This window comes from Arachis hypogaea, chromosome 4, assembly GCF_003086295.3.
Source record: "Arachis hypogaea cultivar Tifrunner chromosome 4, arahy.Tifrunner.gnm2.J5K5, whole genome shotgun sequence".
Classification (NCBI taxonomy): Eukaryota; Viridiplantae; Streptophyta; class Magnoliopsida; order Fabales; family Fabaceae; genus Arachis; species Arachis hypogaea.
Window position 1 is genome coordinate 125,068,773 of NC_092039.1, and position 19,633 is coordinate 125,088,405.

At 32.9% G+C, this 19,633-nt stretch overlaps 4 protein-coding genes across 6 annotated transcripts; 2 read left to right on the plus strand and 2 right to left on the minus strand.

Moving 5' to 3' along the window:
- Positions 1-1,858: 1,858 nt before the first annotated feature.
- LOC112797951 (rhamnogalacturonan I rhamnosyltransferase 1) lies at positions 1,859-5,054 on the plus strand. Its single transcript, XM_025841069.3, has 8 exons — positions 1,859-2,789; positions 2,979-3,046; positions 3,156-3,244; positions 3,370-3,535; positions 3,626-3,915; positions 3,988-4,192; positions 4,299-4,456; positions 4,753-5,054. The coding sequence occupies exons 1-8, from the start codon at positions 2,528-2,530 to the stop codon at positions 5,012-5,014; spliced, it is 1,500 nt and encodes a 499-aa protein (XP_025696854.1). The 5' UTR covers positions 1,859-2,527; the 3' UTR covers positions 5,015-5,054.
- A 1,615-nt stretch (positions 5,055-6,669) lies between these two features.
- On the minus strand, positions 6,670-7,779 carry LOC112797952 (dolichol-phosphate mannose synthase subunit 2). The gene is made up of 3 exons (XM_025841070.2): positions 7,623-7,779; positions 7,150-7,277; positions 6,670-7,016 (listed from the first exon to the last, which is right to left on the minus strand). The coding sequence occupies exons 2-3, from the start codon at positions 7,237-7,239 to the stop codon at positions 6,864-6,866; spliced, it is 243 nt and encodes an 80-aa protein (XP_025696855.1). The 5' UTR covers positions 7,240-7,277; positions 7,623-7,779; the 3' UTR covers positions 6,670-6,863.
- Positions 7,780-9,648: 1,869 nt separating this feature from the next.
- On the plus strand, positions 9,649-12,634 carry LOC112797954 (transcription factor BIM3). 3 transcript variants are annotated; one of them, XR_011881516.1, is made up of 7 exons: positions 9,649-9,963; positions 10,151-10,247; positions 10,404-10,473; positions 10,573-10,668; positions 11,117-11,541; positions 11,976-12,151; positions 12,252-12,634. XR_011881516.1 is itself a non-coding variant. In XM_072236226.1 (7 exons), the coding sequence occupies exons 1-7, from the start codon at positions 9,876-9,878 to the stop codon at positions 12,342-12,344; spliced, it is 999 nt and encodes a 332-aa protein (XP_072092327.1). In that variant the 5' UTR covers positions 9,649-9,875; the 3' UTR covers positions 12,345-12,634. The 3 variants fall into 3 exon arrangements, 1 of the variants encoding a protein (XP_072092327.1); XR_011881517.1 differs by having other exon boundaries at positions 12,005-12,151; XM_072236226.1 differs by having other exon boundaries at positions 12,022-12,151.
- On the minus strand, positions 12,626-17,386 carry LOC112797953 (O-fucosyltransferase 27). The gene is made up of 10 exons (XM_025841071.3): positions 16,895-17,386; positions 16,333-16,417; positions 15,659-15,729; positions 15,484-15,572; positions 15,152-15,395; positions 14,936-15,048; positions 14,741-14,831; positions 14,523-14,651; positions 13,767-14,314; positions 12,626-13,555 (listed from the first exon to the last, which is right to left on the minus strand). The coding sequence occupies exons 1-10, from the start codon at positions 17,084-17,086 to the stop codon at positions 13,090-13,092; spliced, it is 2,028 nt and encodes a 675-aa protein (XP_025696856.1). The 5' UTR covers positions 17,087-17,386; the 3' UTR covers positions 12,626-13,089.
- Positions 17,387-19,633: the final 2,247 nt, after the last annotated feature.

The window sequence follows — 19,633 nt, forward strand, 5'->3', positions numbered from 1 at the left end:
TAAATCAAATAATATAATAATAAGAATTTTAATATGTATAAGTTGTAAAATTTAAATATTTATAATTAAAATTTTTTATAATTATTATGGTATTTTTAATATATGTTCATTGTATTTAATTAGTATATTATGATTCAATTGAATATAATAAATAAGAATTTTTCTTTTAATTTTTAAAAATTTTTAACTAAAGAATAATTAGTTAATTTTTTCAAATCATTAGAATTGCTAACGTAGTATCATTATTAACAAGAAAAAAATGAGTTAAACTCGTTGTAAAAAACGTTGATATCAACTTTTATAGGTTGTAAATAAATTTAAAAGCAATGTTTTTGTTTTAAATAAAGTGCTTCAGCAAGCCTATGCCTTAAAATAACTATTATATATTCACATGATGTTTTATTTAGATGGAAAAATAATTACTTTTTTATAGAATTACTTGTCTCAAAAGTTTAAATATTAGAGAGAAATACGGAAACAACTCTATATATCTTACACTTGGTCGTAAGTTTCATTTTTGGATTTGTATAAATTTTACAATTTTTTTTCTTTTTATCTTTGTTTCATACTTTTTGTAAAATTAACAAAAATTGAATTCTAGATCTTTAGATCATACAATTATTTATCCTAAATATTTAATCTAGGTAAAAAACTAGAAATACATAAATGATTATATATCTTACATGTTTTAATCACAATCAAGTGAGTATTTCACTTATATAAATTACAAGAAAAAGAATAAAATAAAATAAAATAAAATAAAACAGCATCTCTCTGTTAGTATTGAACCAACTTTCAGAAACATTAAAGAGGAAAATTGTGACAAAAACATGCTGCAACTTGGTTGAATCCGCACCTTTTGTTCACAATTTTCCCACCACATCCTTATCTCCGTATGTTTCAGCTAAGTCACTACTTGTCACATAAAATTGAGCTGCAACTATTTCATTCCTTTGGCTTTGAGTATTATTTATTTCATTCCTTTGTTGTTGGCCATGAATATCTTTTCATTATTATTTTCAAAAGAAGACAACTATTCTCATCCACATTCATCAACTCGTTTCATGCAATTTAGTAACAAAAATACAAGAGGTGGTCCTTTGGTCCTTCTTTATTATTATTTGGTTAATTGGTTTTTCATATTCCAAATATTTATATCCTGATTATTGTCTAAGTCAACAAATTCTCATAACTTCGTGTCATCTAGCTTTGACAAATTGACAAAGGAAATATGATGGAACTGTCAACAAATTCTAATCTGAACCTATTATCGGATTAGATAGACATTTTTTAGTACTATATCAAAAAAAGAGAGATTAACAATCACATTTTCTAAGTGACCAACCTAAACATAGATTTACTTTAAAAAAAATGTTCATTATTTATGACTTTATGTTCACTCTTATCCCGTGAAGAGTAATGTTAGGTGAGTCTATAAAAAATAGATTTGACATTAAAAGAAAAAGAGTAAAAACAGAAAAAAAAAAGAGAAAAATAAGAATAAAAGTAATGTCAAATGATTTCTTAATATTATTATTTTATATACACATTCTTTTTTTTTTCACCATTAAGGATGCGATGTAATCCATCCTTCTTAAAATAAATATTTTTCTATGGCTTATTAAAAAATTAATATATTTAGATAATCATTTCTTTTATCTAAATACATTAAATTTTTAATGAATAAAAAAATTAAAAGAAACAATTATTTTAAAAACAAACGATATAAAAAATAATATGAATAAAAAGTATATATTTTTGAAAGAATAATGAAAATTACTAATAAAAATATAATAATAAAATTCAAAATGCAAATTGATGTTGGTTATAGTTAACACTCAACAGGGATCCCAAACTCCCAATGTCTGTTAAAGTGTAAATGCATTACCTTTCCATTTTTGGCGCCTTATTTAGAGGCATTGTCTTTGCTTCTTTCCCTCACTTTACTATATCAAACTACCCTCTTCTATTCTTCCAAAGAATGAGTTAACTAATTGTCAAGTTACAAACTTTTCAGTACCATTGTTATTTGTACCTTGGAAAAGTCATTTCTTTTTATTATTATTGATAGTTTATGTTCATCAATACCCTCAAAAACTAATCAACATTAGACCCATTTTAGGGAATTTCAATTGGATTTTTCCATTTGTTTTTTTCTTCGCTGTCTAAATGAAAAGCTACATTGCTAATGTTCTAGTTGCTAACATGCTGAAAATCAAGGAGTTTTTAGAATTTCAAGGTGTATAAGATAACTATTGATGTGATTCAGAAGCAAGAACATCAGCATGTCTGGTGGATGGATCACATTTTTGGCTTTGGAATAATCATGGAATTTGGTCAAAATGTGGTTGCTTTGAAGATCCAAAGGTAAAGGTGTCACTCTTTGGATTACCCTTGAACCTTGAGGGACAATTTATTAAGCATCACTAACTCTAAGTTCAAGGAATTTAGTAAGGCTTTTGAAGAGTTAAAATCAAAGTGAAAGTTGAAACAAGAATCATTGGTATTAAGATGGGTTGAAGTGGTGATGGAGATGAAGCTCAAAATGTTGGCTTCTGAAAAAGTTGAGAATTCAAAGAGGTTGACTATAAGGCCTGGAATCAAGGTGTGGCTTGCTAGAGCCATTACAACTGCAATAATTTGGAGTATTTTTGCTCAAATGATTGCTCTGAGGGAATTGTTGGGGCCAATTCTGTTAATGGGCATGCCTTATTGTTTCAGTTCCCCTGTTGTGTTTCAAATTGGTGAAAAGTCTTTGGTTCCAACCAAGGTTGTTCTGCCACCAAAAAGTAAGTCTGTCTCTGACACACAGAAAATTGCTTGTAAGGGTGTTCATGTTTTTTTCTTCCATGAATGCTTATTTGAGCGGTTCTATTGATCATTCCCCCTACCTACTTTCAATTTGCTTTGTGTTTTGGGTTCAAATTGTAAGAACCTTGATGCTTGTCCCTACTGAATTTGATGGTTCTTGTCATCAGGGATTTACAAGAACAATGGTTATCTTATGGTCTCATGCAATGGTGGACTCAACCAAATGAGAACAGCAGTAAGTTATTTGCATTGTTTACCATTTCTTCAATTAACATCATCATTGGCATTCAAAGTTCAAAGACTTAGTTTCCTACCTTCTTTTTTTTTTCCCACCCTCAATGCAGATATGTGATATGGTTGCTATTGCAAAACAATTAAATGTCACTCTCATAGTTCCTGAGCTGGATAAAACCTCTTTCTGGGCTGATCCAAGGTTATGCACATAATTCTTGCTACTTGCTATCATACTTTGAGTTTGGAAAGTGTCCATTTTTACACCTACCCTGATTTCTTAATTGGAAAAACAAAATCCTTACCTTGTTTACATTGTTGTGGCAGTGACTTCCAAGACATATTTGATGTGAATCATTTCATTACATCCTTGCGAGACGAGGTTCGGATATTAAAGCAACTACCATCAAGGGTGAAGACAAGAGTTGAACAAGGACTGTCCTTCTCAATGTCTCCTATTAGCTGGTCTAACATCACATACTATGAAAATCAGGTCTTTTCTCAGTTTACATGATTTTGTTTTTCAATTATCAGATAGTCTTTGGTGCATCAGCACAGCTAACTGTTCTAAATGTTGTGACAGATCCTTCCTCTCTTGCTGAAACACAAGGTTGTGCACCTAAATAGAACTGATGCTCGGCTTGCGAATAATGGACTGCATACCGACATTCAGAAGCTGCGCTGCCATGTTAATTTCAATGCTTTGAGGTTTACTTCCCAGATAGAAGAGCTTGGTAGAAGGATAGTGAGGATTTTGAGAGAAAGAGGACCTTTCATTGTACTTCACCTTAGATATGAGATGGACATGTTAGCCTTTTCTGGCTGTGCTCATGGTTGTGACATCAAGGAGGAGGAGGAACTTACAAGAATGAGGTAATCTAAGGGTGAAAAAATTATTTCCCCTAGTTGTCATTTGAATGTAACTCTTTGCAAATCAAATTTCAGATATTCTTATCCTATGTGGAAGGAAAAGGTCATTAATTCTGAGCTTAAGAGGAAGGAAGGTTTATGCCCTATAACACCTGAGGAAATTGCTCTAACATTAACAGCATTAGGCATAGATCATAATGTTCAGATATATATTGCTGCTGGTGAAATATATGGTGGAGAGAAAAGGATGGCAAGTTTACTCAGAGAGTTTCCTAATCTGGTAAGTAAAAAGAAGCAGAACCATGCATATACACTAACTATACTTGTGTGCAAATTGTTCAATTACTATTATTATTATTATTATCATTTTGTCTAAACTGAAACAGGTAAGGAAGGAAACTCTGCTGCAACCTTCAGATTTGATGAATTTCCAGAATCACTCATCACAAATGGCTGCATTGGATTATCTTGTGTCCCTGGAAAGTGATATATTCATTCCAACATATGATGGCAACATGGCCAAGGTTGTCGAAGGCCACCGCAGGTGTTTGTCACTATGCTCCTTTCTGAAATCTACCTTAACCTTTGATGTGGTGAAGAAATACCTTTATTTTATTTTTCTGAGAGTCTATTTTTTCTTTGTTGCAATTTTTCTGGTATATAAGAGTCTTAAATGTATGAATGAAAATCATTTGCATCTTTGATCATAATTGAAAAGCTTTACAAGGCATTATCTCTTTGCTATAGACATTTCATTTCAATTCAACTATTCAAGTGATATCATCTGCTATGAATTTAGTTGATGGTTTAATTATTTGAGATCATAATTTTTTTTTTCAGATTTCTAGGATTCAAAAAGACTATACTACTGGATAGAAGGCTTCTGGTAAACTTAATAGATCAGTACACTAATGGTTTATTGAGCTGGGATGAGTTCTCCATTGCTATTAAGGAAGCTCATGTCTATAGGATGGGAAGCCCAAAAAGAAGAATTGCCATTCCAGAAAGACCAAAAGAAGAAGACTACTTTTATTCTAATCCTCATGAATGTTTGCAATTGATAGATGAAAGTCATGAAACATTGGAAAGCACATTATCTTGATTAAGAATATAATCATAAGGCAAAGGCAATTGTTATTGAAGGAGCCATGTCCTCCCTACCTCTGCTTAATTGCATTTAGTTCAACACAAGAATCATTAACATTAATGACATGTTTTGCTGCAAATAACATTGTATGTATCAAGACTCAAAATGTGTACTATTTTAGCACACTTAAAACTTCTAACAAAAGAAAAAAAGAATAATACATCTTCAAGATTCACCAAACCAAAGTGAAAACAGAACCACATTACAACCATGGCTGTTGCTGTGCTTTCTGGCTGCGACTGCCCTTTCACGATCAGGGCGACCGTCGTGGCATCCATCATGTTGAAAGAAAGGAAACTTCCATTTATTTTATGTATTCCATTTATTTATCCAAAAGAACAAATGTAATTAGATGACTATATAAAACGTTCTACATTATCGTCTATCAATACATCTAAACTCTATCTAACATATTTTTGGATATGAGAGAGAACTTTTATATGTTTGATAAAGGTTAAAGAGAACAATATGGTATATATTTATTAAAGAGAACTTTCATCTGTATTATTTAATATATTGTTCCCCGATCCCAAAATTTAAACAATTAATCAAATTTGGAGGATAGTGTTTTGAGTGATCCAAAAAAGCCTTGATGATGCCAACTACACCTCTCTTTCCTCAAAGAACAATACGTTCCAGCAAACATTTTTGTCAACTTCTGCTTGTCCCATGCATTGTAGGATAATTTTGAAAGCTAATCATACACAAATCGAAAATCCAAGAGGCCCCTCAATCTTGGACAAAAGAATTTCCATCTAGGAGCTCTTATGGTGTTTCCATGTCTTTTACTTTGATAATTTTTTCATAAAAAATCATAAGTAACATAACTGTTTCACTTTTAATGTACATACTCAAATGATCTTATCTATTTCATAATTTTTCAAGAGTTTCAAAGTATTACAAATGATTCATTTAGAAATTTTACAAATGACATGATACCAAAATTAAATCATATTATTCACCTAAACATAACTTATTCAGTATTGCCAGGAAGAAGAGCATAAGCAATAAAATCAAGTAAATAGCTAATAAAAACTTTTTCTGCCAGGAACCACTGAAACTTTAAATAGTGATAAAGAAGAGAGATCAAGAATATATAATCCCAAGTCAAACAACCCATGTTATTCCTAGCAAATTATATCAGGATACCACCAAATGGCTAATATCCATCAGAAACAGAATTCTGTCTGCATGCAAGACATTGCAAGGAAAACATACTTCAAAACTTTAAGTGTTTCTGTACCCTCAGCTGCAGCAATTAAGGTGGCTTTTGCCTCTAAAAGCTGTTAATATAAAGTAATAAATAATAGGACTTTGTGATATTTTCATGAATAATATTGATGCAAAAAGTTACACATAGCTCATCCATGAAAACATTCACCACATTTTTACCCCCCTCAATTAAAACATACCCTTAGAGGGATTTTTGTGAATTAAGGTTTGGGAAAAGGGACAAAAGTGAATGGTTTGAAAGGTGACTGTGATTCTATTTTAGTTGTCAAACTTTTCACTGCAATATCTTCCCTTCTCCTCCAAAATCTCAACACACAAACACATCTTAAGTTTTCTTTCTTAGCAAAAAAAAAAAATGATCTTGATGTACTGCTCTATTTAGTGAACATCTCTAATCCAATCAAAACAAAACCACTCATAGTCATAGGATAGTAATATTGAACTCTTATAAGTTATAAAGCAATAAATTTCTTCTCAATTTACCAGATAAAAAAACGCTAATTGCCTTCACAAAAATGAACACTAGTTACATTATAAAGGACAACCAAATAACCTCCAAAACATACAACAATTAAGCCTTCTTCTTTTTTGATTTGAGCATGACCAATCCAATAAATATGCACAAGAAGCAAAGAATTGCAACACCAGCTGAAACCGGTATTAGTATGGCATACTCTTGAGGCAAGAAATACTTGTGCACAAAGTGATCACCATCTACAAAAGGCTGAAAATCAAACACCAAAAGAAAACATCAACACACAAGCTACTCCTACTAGCAAGTTGAAATTTTGAAGGCAATAATAGCAAGCTTACTTGATTTTAACTATATAATTGGGGAGTTAGTTAATAGCACTAACCAGGATTATAACCCAGAATGTATAATACGTGAATATTGATAAGCTAAGAAAAGTTAGTAGAAATCCAACTGCTCTATCAGCTAATTCCATTTGAAAAGATTTGCCCCCTTTTTGCTCTTCTCACTCTCCTGTTCACAACAAATTTGCATTCATCACAATATTGGACACTTGAAACAAATATCATTAGCTATAATCACGGTTTTTATTGAACTAAAGATTCTGTTTTTAATATAAATTAGAACAATGGAAAGCGTAAAGTAAGGGAGAACAAATATCACAGATAAATAGTTAAATACTTGCAGCAATTGGCACAGATCCACGTAAAGTTCTAAAATTTAAACAAACTGTGAAATGCTTTTGTCTTCTAAGTTCTAATCCGAATAGATTGGGAAAAGAGAGAAAAAAATGGTGTAAAGTTTAAATAGAATATGCAATTGGAACAATACAGAGAGATTAGAGAAGAAGATAATCACCAATGATGGGGGAGAAGGCTACCGAAGAGAATCTTGATCGATGAAACGAGATCGTTCACGAAACACAAGAATCAGAAAAAGAAGATTAAAAAAAATTGAGATTTTCATGGAGCTCTCATAAGTTGCTAACGGAGGAGGAAGAGGGTCTGCGTTGGGTGGGTGGGAACCGGGTTGGGGGTATGGGTATAATTCTTTGGGTCGGGTCTACTTTTGTTTATCTTGACCCAAGTCCAAAATAAAAGATGTGATTTTAATATTTTATACATATTATTATTATTATTATTATAATAAGAACTCAATTTTGATATTATATCATGTTTTCAGAGTTATCTAATTATTTTGATTTTTTAATAATTATTTATAGAGTTAATATAAAAAATAATTATTTTTATTGATGTAGAATTACGTAATTAGATATACGTATAAAAATATTATTATAATTTATTAATAAAAATTTTTATATTTTAATTAATCATATTATGTGTATAAAAAATAATTATTAAATTAGTTCTTTGTATAGAATGTAAATTAAAATATAAAATATATATTAAAAATAAATTAAATAATATATATGTTTATATATAAATAAATAATGACTTATTTATTAGCTGAATTTTAACATGTACTTAGTATTTTTATTTTATATATTATGGAGTTTACAAAAATTTTAAATTAGCATAGCATACTAGTGTATCTCATGTCCACTTTTTATAGATAAAGTTAAAAGTAAAGTAATAATTTAATCTCAGGAATATTTTATTTTAGATAAATTTATTCTTAAAAAATAAAAAATACCAAAGAGAATAAAAGGTTTTTGACGTTAATTTATGTTAGACACATCAAATCTTGTCAAAAAATATTTGATGTTAGTAGACATGAATTAATTTGTCTAATTTTAGAATTTTAAAAGACAAATATATCTAATTTTAAAATTAAAGAAACTAATATTTATATTAATTAAATTATCTGATATTTAGAACCACTCAACTAATAATAATCTATCAATCTTAATGTATTGACTAATTTTGTAGTTGTTCATAAGGAATATAGATTTTGGATCAAAAGCTAGTGTTATATATGATTCTACCTAAGGTGTTTAACTTGATCTATTTAAATTGGTTCTTGCCATTAACAGCATCAAGTATTTTAACAGAAAAACTTGACATGTCAAACGAAAACAAACTTTATGGAGTTATTTGATATTTTTTATTATTTAAAGATAAATTTATTTAATGCAAAAGTTCTCAAGGATTAAATGGTCACTTTCATCCAAAAATAAAAGCTATATTAATATATAGTATAGTAAACAAAAATTATGAAAATTAAATATTTGTATTTATATGATGTTAATATACCCCAATAAACCAGTAACAGCAATAATAAAAGGATAATAAAAAAGAGTTAATAGTCAAAATCATCCCTTAAATATACCTCGATCTCCATTTTAATCTTCGAAAGATAAACTTAATCAAAATAATCCCCCAAAAATATCCGACTTAATCACCTTCGTCCTTCTGTCAACTCCCTTGATAATTTGGCTAACGTCTACTAACGTGTGACGTTAACTATTATTGTGGCAGACGCCAACGTGTCATAAGCTATTGCTGACAAGATAACTATGTGAAAACAGTTTAAATCAGTCCCTCAGTGTTTGAACCCTAATCCTAATTTCGACGATAAATACGTCGCATTTAACAATCATAGGACCATATGTTTGGGTAAGTGTTGAAATTGCTAGTTTGCGACGAGGACGGAGGTAGTAAATGGATGCACCAGTGGCTATCTCTGCCACAGTGGCAGTTAACGTCACACGTCAGCAGACGTTAGTCAAGTCATCAAAAAAGTTGACGGAAGGACGAACGTGATTAAGTCGAGATATCTTTGAGAGACTATTTTGATTAAGTTTATTTTTTGGGATTAAATGGAGATCGAAATATTTTTTAAGGATGATTTTGAATATTAACTCTAATAAAAAAAAACGTAAAAAACACACGCACAAAAAAGGTACGAAATTTATAAGGTTATTATGTGAATTGTTTTTGTTAGGTTTAGCAACATTATTTGACAAAAAAAACTTGAGCGCGTAGCTGAGAGGAAATAAATAAAGCTTTAAAAGGCTTCATCATCGCCTGTCTCGTTCCAAGTTCCAACTAACTAGGGTCAGGTTTTTGCCCATTCCTAACAGCTTCACTACACTTCCTTCCCTTGCCATTTTCTCGGGATAATTTCCCCTTTTTATCCACAAATTTCAGCATGGCTAGGTCTGCCAAAGGCCACCAAGAAGAATTGGACGACGACGACGATGAACACTTCACTGCCGACATCTCTTCTCCTCACAAAGGTTCTCAATCTTTCTCTCTTTCACACGCACACTGTAATTTGGGGTTTTTGTGGTTCCATCTATGTCTTTTGATGAGTCTCTCAAAGTTATTATCTTTTTCAACTTAGATTTTGAAATTCAGCGATAACATTGTCAATTTGTCACTATTCATTGTTGTTCTTCTTGTTTTTATGTTGTAACTTGGCAGTGAAGTTGGATGAATCAAATAGTGGGAAGAGGGTGAACCCTCATCGTTCGAAGCATTCAGAGACCGAGCAGCGTAGAAGGAGTAAGATTAATGAAAGGCAAGCTCTTTTTTTGTTTCCCTTACTGTTTCTTTAGTCATGATTGTTGTAGACGAGTTAAATGCTTTTGTTTAGGATTTTGGTAAACCTTTTGTGTGAATGTTTATAGTAATGGTTGAAAATGGTTGGTTGAAATGAGCTGTGTTTGTGTGTCAGGTTTCAGGTTCTGAGAGATCTTATTCCTCAAAATGATCAAAAAAGAGATAAGGCTTCCTTTTTGTTGGAGGTGATTTATTCAATCATGTTTTTTGTGAGCTTGTTTTATGTGATGTTATGTCCTTATGAACTTAATTAAAGGATCTTTTACCCTTCTTTTTATTTGCAGGTTATTGAGTATATTCAGTTTCTGCAGGAAAAACTGCAAATTTATGAACAGACTTGTGAAGGATGGAATCAGGAACCAACGAAATTAATCCCATGGGTAAGGTTACATGGAATTACGCTGTGTGCAAATTTTTCCCGAGTGTTGGTTCATTTCTGCCTTGCTTTATGAAATGTTGTATAAATGCATTGCATTGTAACTTGGAATTCGTAGTAATGATATGACCTTTGTGTTTGTCTAGTTTGATCAGGGTTTATTTTTACACTGCAAAACAGAAACAACCCGACTGCCAAGCCTTGTTCCAACTAAGTTTCATTACTTACATTACATGATGCTAACTGATTTAAGTTCCGTTCATTCCTAGGTTTGTTTAACCATATTCTGCAGTTTCTTCAAATTCATGTCTGTTGTAGTACTCCGCTATGCGCAGTTAAATGAGTTCTGAAATGGCATAGTGGCAGCAATAGTATATAACTGTCATAGACTCATAGTGGCTGGTTGTGCCTGATTATATCCAAATTTTATTGTTCACCTCTAATTTTATCAGAGAGGTCATCATGGACCTGCAGAAAATAAGGCAGATACTTCTCAAGCTATGCAAAATGGATCTGCTCACGAGAAAAATGATGTCTCTCCATTATTGCCAAAAAATGTACAGAACCCAATAGAGTCTGACTTGTCAACAACAACTATCCAAAAGGGCCACACCATTGGTTCAGCTGTAGAAGCGGTTCCATTGGGCATGCAAATGAGACTGGATGCATTTGACCCAGTTGTAAGCAGTGGTATGCCAAACCAACATCTGCATCAACCTATATCTAATGCTGATATGTCTTTCCAAATCCAGCCCCAAGTTTTGTTTAGTAAACCAAGCAGGGGCAACTATATGGTTTCGGATAATGTGTTGATGGAACATGAAGAGCTGACGAATGAAAGTGAATCACAAAGCATTTCAAATGCATACTCGCAAGGGTGAGTTTCTTTGATAAGTCTATCACAGTTTCTTCACTTATTTGTTGTTTGTAAATTGTAGTGAAATAAATTAGTTTATTTAGCAAGTGTTGAACAAAACGGAGATAGCGGTGTCTGTGTGTAAGGAAACCTGTTGTCCTATTTTTGATCCACCCTTCATCACTGTTTACCATCTGTTGGAACTTCCTCCTTAATTCAATCAGTGTTCTATCTTGTAACTTGTCTATCTATTCATCATCCTCCTTGAATAGATAGAGAATTTGCAAGATGACTTTGATAAGTGGCCAAAAGCCACTGACCCCCATTTTGGACAATCATCAAGCTGTTATCCCATTCTTCCCTCTCGTTGAGGACCAAAGCTTTTAGGAAATAGTGGATTTTGTCCATTCAGATTTCAGAGTATTACATGACTTCAAGTATCTTGTAATTGGAAGGGGATATCATTCACGCCATTGCTGATTAGGTTTCTGTGTCCAACAGAGTATTAGATACTCTTACACAAGCTCTGCAGTCTTCAGGAGTGGATCTGTCTCAGACTAGTGTCTCAGTGCAAATTGATGTTGGTAGAAGATCAAATCCGGGCTTTACCCCTTCGGCATCTAGCTCAAAGGTGTGTTTTATACTTCTTTTCTTGGTCAACAATCTGTGTTCGATAAGGGACAATTTTTAAGGATTTTTCACAACATTGTTTCTGCCAAATATTTGTTCAGGTGTATGGAAACCAGTTTGTGACCAATAGAGTTAATTACTGCAGTGAAGACTCTGATCAAAGTCTAAAGAGGCTGAGAAGAGATGCAACCTAAGGGTGCCCACCCCCCACGTTTATTGTCTTGTTTCTTGTCTTAGCTTAGGCGAAATGGGAAGAAGGATTAGATTGGATCGCATCAATTTTTGCTATGCTGGTTAATTCTGGAGATGTGTTAAATATATATGTGTGTGTTTGCAGCACTTCCACTTGATTTTGCGATTGAATGGCAAATATTTTATATTTTGCATTCAGCAGAATGTATTATGAGTTCAATTTGTACGTTCTATCAGTACAGACAACTGTTACAAATGTTAATAATTAAACAATAGAAATAAGTTGCTCCAACTGTCCAACATAATTGCAATAGTTTGGGTCTTCTCAGTTAAAAAACAAAATGTGGAAACTACTTTCAACAGTTGCAGAAGTGGATTTACATTAGTTGAATGCAGTCTGTAAAACTATCAATGAGAGAAAACCAGAAGTTCCCTAACAAAGAATTCAAACTACTGACCTAAACCTAATAATAACTACACTTTTCTTGCTAGGTCACATCAAAACTTAATCTGGGTCAATAATTTAGCCTTTCATGCTTATATTTGAGGAATTGAGCTGTGAAAAGGCACAGGTTTGGATGATTCTTGCTACTGAACTTCCTGAATCAGAGTTACAAAGCCACATCTCAATGACTTCACGCCACTTCTTGCACCCAGATTGAATCCAATATGGCAACAGTTGGAAGCAAAATTGATTTATGAACAATATATCTTGAGAATGTGAATCATTAACATATTATATTGATGTCATCTTTCCCCACCCTCAAGTTCATCTTGATCCTCAAATTGATTTTCTTCTTTAGTGCCTACTTCTGCTTCACCACCACCTTGATTTACACCACTTGGAGCAAAGAATAATCCAGATATTGAATCATCGTCGGCTAGATCGTCTTCATTTTCCTTGTCTTTTGTTTGAGAAACTGGACCAGCGTCCATCCATGCAGGACATTGATGAGAAACACCAAGAGCTGTCCAAATTTGGGAAGCTGAGGGAACAGAAGAATTCTTTGATACTTCGTTGGCGTTGTGCCTTGAGCAAGAACATTCAGGGACTGGATGCGATAGAAAGGATGATGGTTTAGAATTATTTGATGCTTCTATAATTCCATCAAGTAATGTTTTTCTCAAATGCCTTCGAACTGATGTTAGCCAGGTATGATTTGCTTGATATGTGTGGTTCCGGATCTCATCTACAAGTTTAACAGCTTCTTTTCTGCATCAACAGAAGAATGATTACCAAGTGTTAAGTTACAAATTTGAAACTTACCATTTGATATCTAACTTGATATGGTAAGAAAAAATGTCTAAGTTTTGATCTTAACTGAATAACAAAAATATATTGTACAGTGTTCCAAGCTTATGATTTATAGCGATAACTACTCGTTGAAAGCATACATAGATACATGCAAATAAAGGTAATTTACCTGTCAGGTCTAAATGTCTTTGATGCAGCTGACTGATATAGCCTGTGACCCATCACCAAGCTAGCAAAGTTCGGATGCCCCTTACCGTCACGGTCAAATCCAGGGATAAATACATCAGCTTCAACACAAACCGCATAGTCAATAGCCTCCCATAGTAATTTATGGGCATTGGTCCTCAATTCCATGACAGTGCTATCCGGCTCATTGTCGCTTTCTGCTACCCAACCCCACCAACCCTCTATATTATATGATTTTGGCCTTGCAGGAGGTGGAGGAAGTGGCCGAGGGCGGGGTCCTGCATTCTTCCAAGCTGCACGCTTTTTAACTTCTTCGGTGAAAGGATGTGCAGGAGGAGCATTAACTAGGTTAACCTCTTGCCCGTAGAGCCTACTCAGCTCCCAAGGGGTGCTAAGAGAAGTTCTATCAACTACATTTTCAAACATTGCATGAAGAGCAATCAATGTTCTTTGACCACCAAAGACTTCTCCTCCGGATACATATATAATCGCATCCTTTGTGTATCCATAAGCACGCAGAAGAATACCAATCTGAAAGCAATCAAAACTTCTGATCAATACACATGGGAGCAGTATAGACATAGTAGTACTTTTATTTTTCAAACATAAGCCCTTGTACTCGAATAAACGATCTATGGAAAAATTGCAATAACTATTACAAACTTTGGAAGAGAATATCTGACCAATTAATTGACATTGAACAAGTCAAGTTGCTCAAAGTTTGAACATATCTTTTTACCTCCTCTGGCATTAGAGGACAAGAACCTTTCAACCTTGCTTCAGCTGAGTTCACAGAAAGCTTCCCCTTGACAAATCCACGCTTTATCATCCAAGATCTTTTATGTTGAATGAGTTCGGTGTGCACATCCTTGAAAGGAATATAAAGCCACAGCTTAGATATGAATAAAAAGGAGTTTGTGTGAGAGAATTGGCATCCATCTTATTTGAAACATATACCTGGAAAAGCTCAGCGCAACCGTGATATGCTAAAGCCTCTCTAGTCATGCCAGGGTCAAAGGCAATAAATGGTCGACCTGGGGCTCTTAACCTATAATTGTATTAGGAACTACATGTGTTAACTAAAAGAAGAAAGAAAGAATAACCAGGCAAAGAACAAACAAATAAGAGACGTGACAATGAAGATTGTCTTGCCTCTGTAAAATCCTAGCAGAAAGATCCTGGACTTCTTGTCGGAACCGAAGAGCATGAAAAGCAACTCGACATCTTAGCCTCTGGTACTCTTCAAAATGTGGTGGAAGAATGGACTACAAAAAGAGAATAAAACAAATATGACAAAACTTGGGGGCGAGAAGCCAAAATTAAGATAAAAACTTGAATGGGAAGCAGAAATTATCTGAGCTAGTTTACCTGCAAACATCCACCTTCAGAGATAACTATTTCAACTACTGAATGCTTCTTTAATACAGGAAGAACACGAAGCAAATAATAAGATGGTGATGCTGCATATGGCACTCTAAAAACAGGAATCTCCTTCTTCCTCCTTGCTCCCTTGAGATCTTTTGGAAGAGTTCTCACAACTTTGACATCTTTTGCTAATGAGAGTACAAACTGATCCTCGTTATATAGGTATGCAAAACTCTTGAACTGAGAGCTGAAAAAAATAAGTTGGAAAGAAATACTTTAGATCACAGAAGGCAAGTTCAACATTAGATTCTGTAATTCGTTGGAAGAACATGAACCTTATTCCCTTGCTGCTGGTTGTTGATAGGATCTCAGGCATTACTAATGTAGTATTAAGAAGTCGAGCAACCACAACCACATCGCATATCTGAAAACCATCGGATAGGAATACAATTTTAGTTCAACATGATTTTAGTACACTAGGATAGAGACCCCAAAACACCATACACTCACCGAATTCCTGATGTCATGAAAACCACCTTGTATCCGGACAAAAATAAACCCATTTGTTTGTGAACTGGGATCTATCAATAAAGGAAGATCCATAAAATATGTATTCACATATGAATGTATACATATATTTAGAACAAAATGAAGTGCAAAATCCACAGAACCCTTCAAACAATTTGAAATTCCATATCCTCAATGAACTAGTTTATTCTGGTTGTGTATTTGATCTAGCAAGCCAAAATCAGAATTATGCAGTTAATCTACATATATGAATGTATACACATTCACATATCAACTATGATGATTTGTTTCCTCAGACATAGGTTAGGTTAAAGATAACATAGCAATTTATTTACAATAAGGAGCAGCACTAAGCAGAATGGAATTGAAGTGCCAGTCACATACCATCACATGCTTACACATACAATTGACTTCATATAGAAACCCCCATAATCTGATAATTCTAAGTTTATATCATACCTTAAAGTAGTATAAAAGAAGCTAGAAAAAGAAAATTGATTGCTCCAACTAAGAAAAATTAACAATCAAGAGACAACCAATCCGAAAATAGAGTACCTCGCAAGTTTGATTATGCAGCAAACTAACATAACAGCACAAAATTCTTTGCAATTTAGCAAAATTGTAGAATTGGAAACAAGATGAAAAGTTGAACTAACCAGCATAGTATCCTCTGGGATTTGAGTCAGGATACAAGGACTCGAGACGCTTTACAGGACCCCATAGTCTTCTATATGAGGCACTCTGCATCACAAAAAATAGAAAACAAGATTAAAAATGAAAAACATAACCGAAAAAAGAAGGGGAAAAATGCAAGAAAAGTAATGCTTAAAAGTAATTGCAGCTTAATATTACTCCAAGTACTTGGTAGACTCAAATGTAATCCAAATTCAGTCAATGAACAAACTAACAAAGATCCAAAGCCAAGGAACACAAACAAAGCATCACTTATTTCGGAGAAACAAAGTTTATAAAGCAAAGTTAATGTATGACTATGACCCTAACACCTTTGTCATCTTGTTAAGTGCAAAGCCAAAAATTTGTGAACTATGAAACACTCCCAAGGACATAAAAGGGTCTCAGCAATGCAAATAAATCTGGGGTTGAACAGAAATTAAATTAAAAAGGAAAAAGCCAAAAAAGGTGGGTGCCCAAATAAAGTAATTAAGAAAAGAAGTTGAGATCTTTATTGTGAGATATGATTGCTTGATGATTGATTACATTTGAAGGAGAATGTTGTAAGTCAAAGATGGGTCTCCAAGAGAAGATTGTGACTGAGGATTGGTATTCTGCAATGCCCATTTCAGTGAATCTGGCAAGTAGGAAGTGTGTAAAGATTGAGAAAGCTGAGAGAACAAGCCCAACAAGACCAACCCATTTCATCTTTGACTTCATCTTCACTTCCCCTTTCATTGAATACTAAAAAAATTGTTTCTTTTTCCCCCCCTCACACTCTCTCTGTTGAGCTTCAGAAGCAGAAGCAGAAGCAGCAGCCACAAGAGAAGTTAGAAACAAACTAAACATGGAGAAAAAGAGAGAGAGAGATGAAAGAGTCTTTGAGATTGAGATGGGCACGTGTTAAAGGGTGTCTTTTGTTTAAGATAATAACACAGTCCATAGTCCACACACAGAGAGAGAGAGAGAGAGAGAGAGAGAGGTGTGATGTTTCCAACAAGTGTTGGATTTGGTTGGATCAAGACCAACTTTGTATTCGGATTCGGACTATGTTTTTTTTTTCTATTTTACATTTTTTTTCTTTTCCTTTTTTTTAAAGAAGAAAATTTTCACCATATATCTTTTTAAAATGGGGAAAATAAGGAACATCAGTGATTAGTATATTATTTTTAAGGCATGGGATTTTGTTCTCAAATTATTTAACAAAATCCACACACAATAAGCTCATAAATATTCCAACATTTTATGTTGAAGAGTGAATATTGTTATTGCCATTTTAATAATATCGTTTTTATTTTTAATATTTTCATACAAAATTATAATAAAAAAAATTCATGTATGAAAGTGGTAAAATTCCTTTCATGCACCCTATGACGAATGATCTTTGTTGGTTAATTACGAATCAATGTGCAAAAACACGGGAAATAAAATATTATTATTACTATTATTAGTAAATATTTTTTGACACTTAATTTTTTATTCACAAGACATTTTACACCTGAATCACCTTCAGACTTCAACAGGTCTCCACTCATTAATAAAAATATACAAATTTACTTTTACAATCGAATGACAAATAATTGCTAACATAAAATTTGAGGTTTATTTTTTTAGATATTAAATAAAAATTGGTATAATTTTTTAATATTAGAAGCTACGGTGTTTTATAAAATTCTAGGAGGGATAAAATTTATAAAAATGAATTGTCAGATTAGATTTTTTTAATTTATAAAGACAATATATAAACTGTATATTGTATTAAAAGAGGAGTGCTACACATACAAGTATTTTTTATTTACAAGTCTTACAAGTTATTAGGCATTTTAATGCGTTATTCAACTCAACGTTTCCTGTTTTCAAATCGCTACACTCATAACGGTTCTTCTTCTTCTTCTTCTTCTTCATCTTCTTCGTCTTCCTCTTCGTCTTCCTCTTCCTCTTCCTCTTCCTCTTCTTCTTTTTCGATTTTCATAGTTTCTGAAATCAAGCTTTGAAATCGTTTTGAAGAAGAAGAAGCAGCAGAAGATGAGGAGAAAGAGAAAGAATTCTGAATTATGCAACGAATTTTGGGTGTATTTCTTAAATACTTTGGGTGTATTTTTCATAATCCTTTGGGTGTATTTCTGTAATCCTTTTGAAGATAATGGAACTTCAGAAATACACCCAAAATGATTACAGAAATACACCCAAAGGATTACAAAAATACACCTAAATGGTTATAGGAATTCACCCAAACGATTATAGAAAATACACCCAAAGGATTACAGAAAATACACCCAAAGGATTTAAAGAAATACACCCAAAATTCGTTAAAATACATCTTATGCATAATTCAGAACTCTTTCTCTTTCTCCTCCTCATCTTCTACTGCTTCTTCTTCTTCAAAAACGAATTCATCATGAAAAATCGAAAAAAAAAGATAAAACAGAGAGAAAAGAACGTAAATGAAGAAGAAGAGGAAGACGATGAAGAAGAACGTGCAGAAACGAAAGAAAAGGAGAAGAAGAAGAGTAAGAGGAAGAAGAACGTGCAGCAAGAAGAAGAAGAAGAAGGAGAAAGAGAAGACAAGAAACGAAAGAAAAGAAGAAGGAGAAGACGAAAAGAAAAAAGAATGGTTGGAAGCGTGTTTTGAGCGTTAGTTTTAATTGAACTTGTAAGACTTACAAGCCTTAATCGCTTGTATGCGAAGAATTACTGTATTATATTATCAGTGTAATATATATTTTGCGTATTGTATTTATACAAAACAACCTTTAAAATGTTGTAAAATTCTATTTTTTGTAACATAAAATTCTATTCACTCTTTAATATTAAAATAAAAAATCCAAAATTTGATGTGTCATCTATTAGCATCACATATGAGACTTAAATTATTGAGGGACTAAAAATTCTCTTCTTACAACTCAAATATGTCATTCCTTTTTTTTTTCTTCGTCCAGGATCATATTTTTCTTTGACTTTTTTTTAGACAATTCTATCCTCCCTTCTTTACCAAATCCTTATTATTTCTTGAATTAGTTGCTTCTCTTTTTTCACTCTTTTTTGGTATATGTGAAAAAGTTGTTATTTTTTTTTATCGTAGATGTTTAGTCTCGGCAAACAAACGATTAGAGAAGAGGTTGTCGTCGAACGGGTTATAGAATAGTGAGGGCGACGACGAAAATAAATTGAATTATATTGAGCACCAATTATGACTCTCTCTTGCTCCTCAAAATTTGAAATATGGGACAATTATAATTTTATGTTGAGAGTTTGTTTAGGATTTTTTTTTTTTGTATTGTGGGG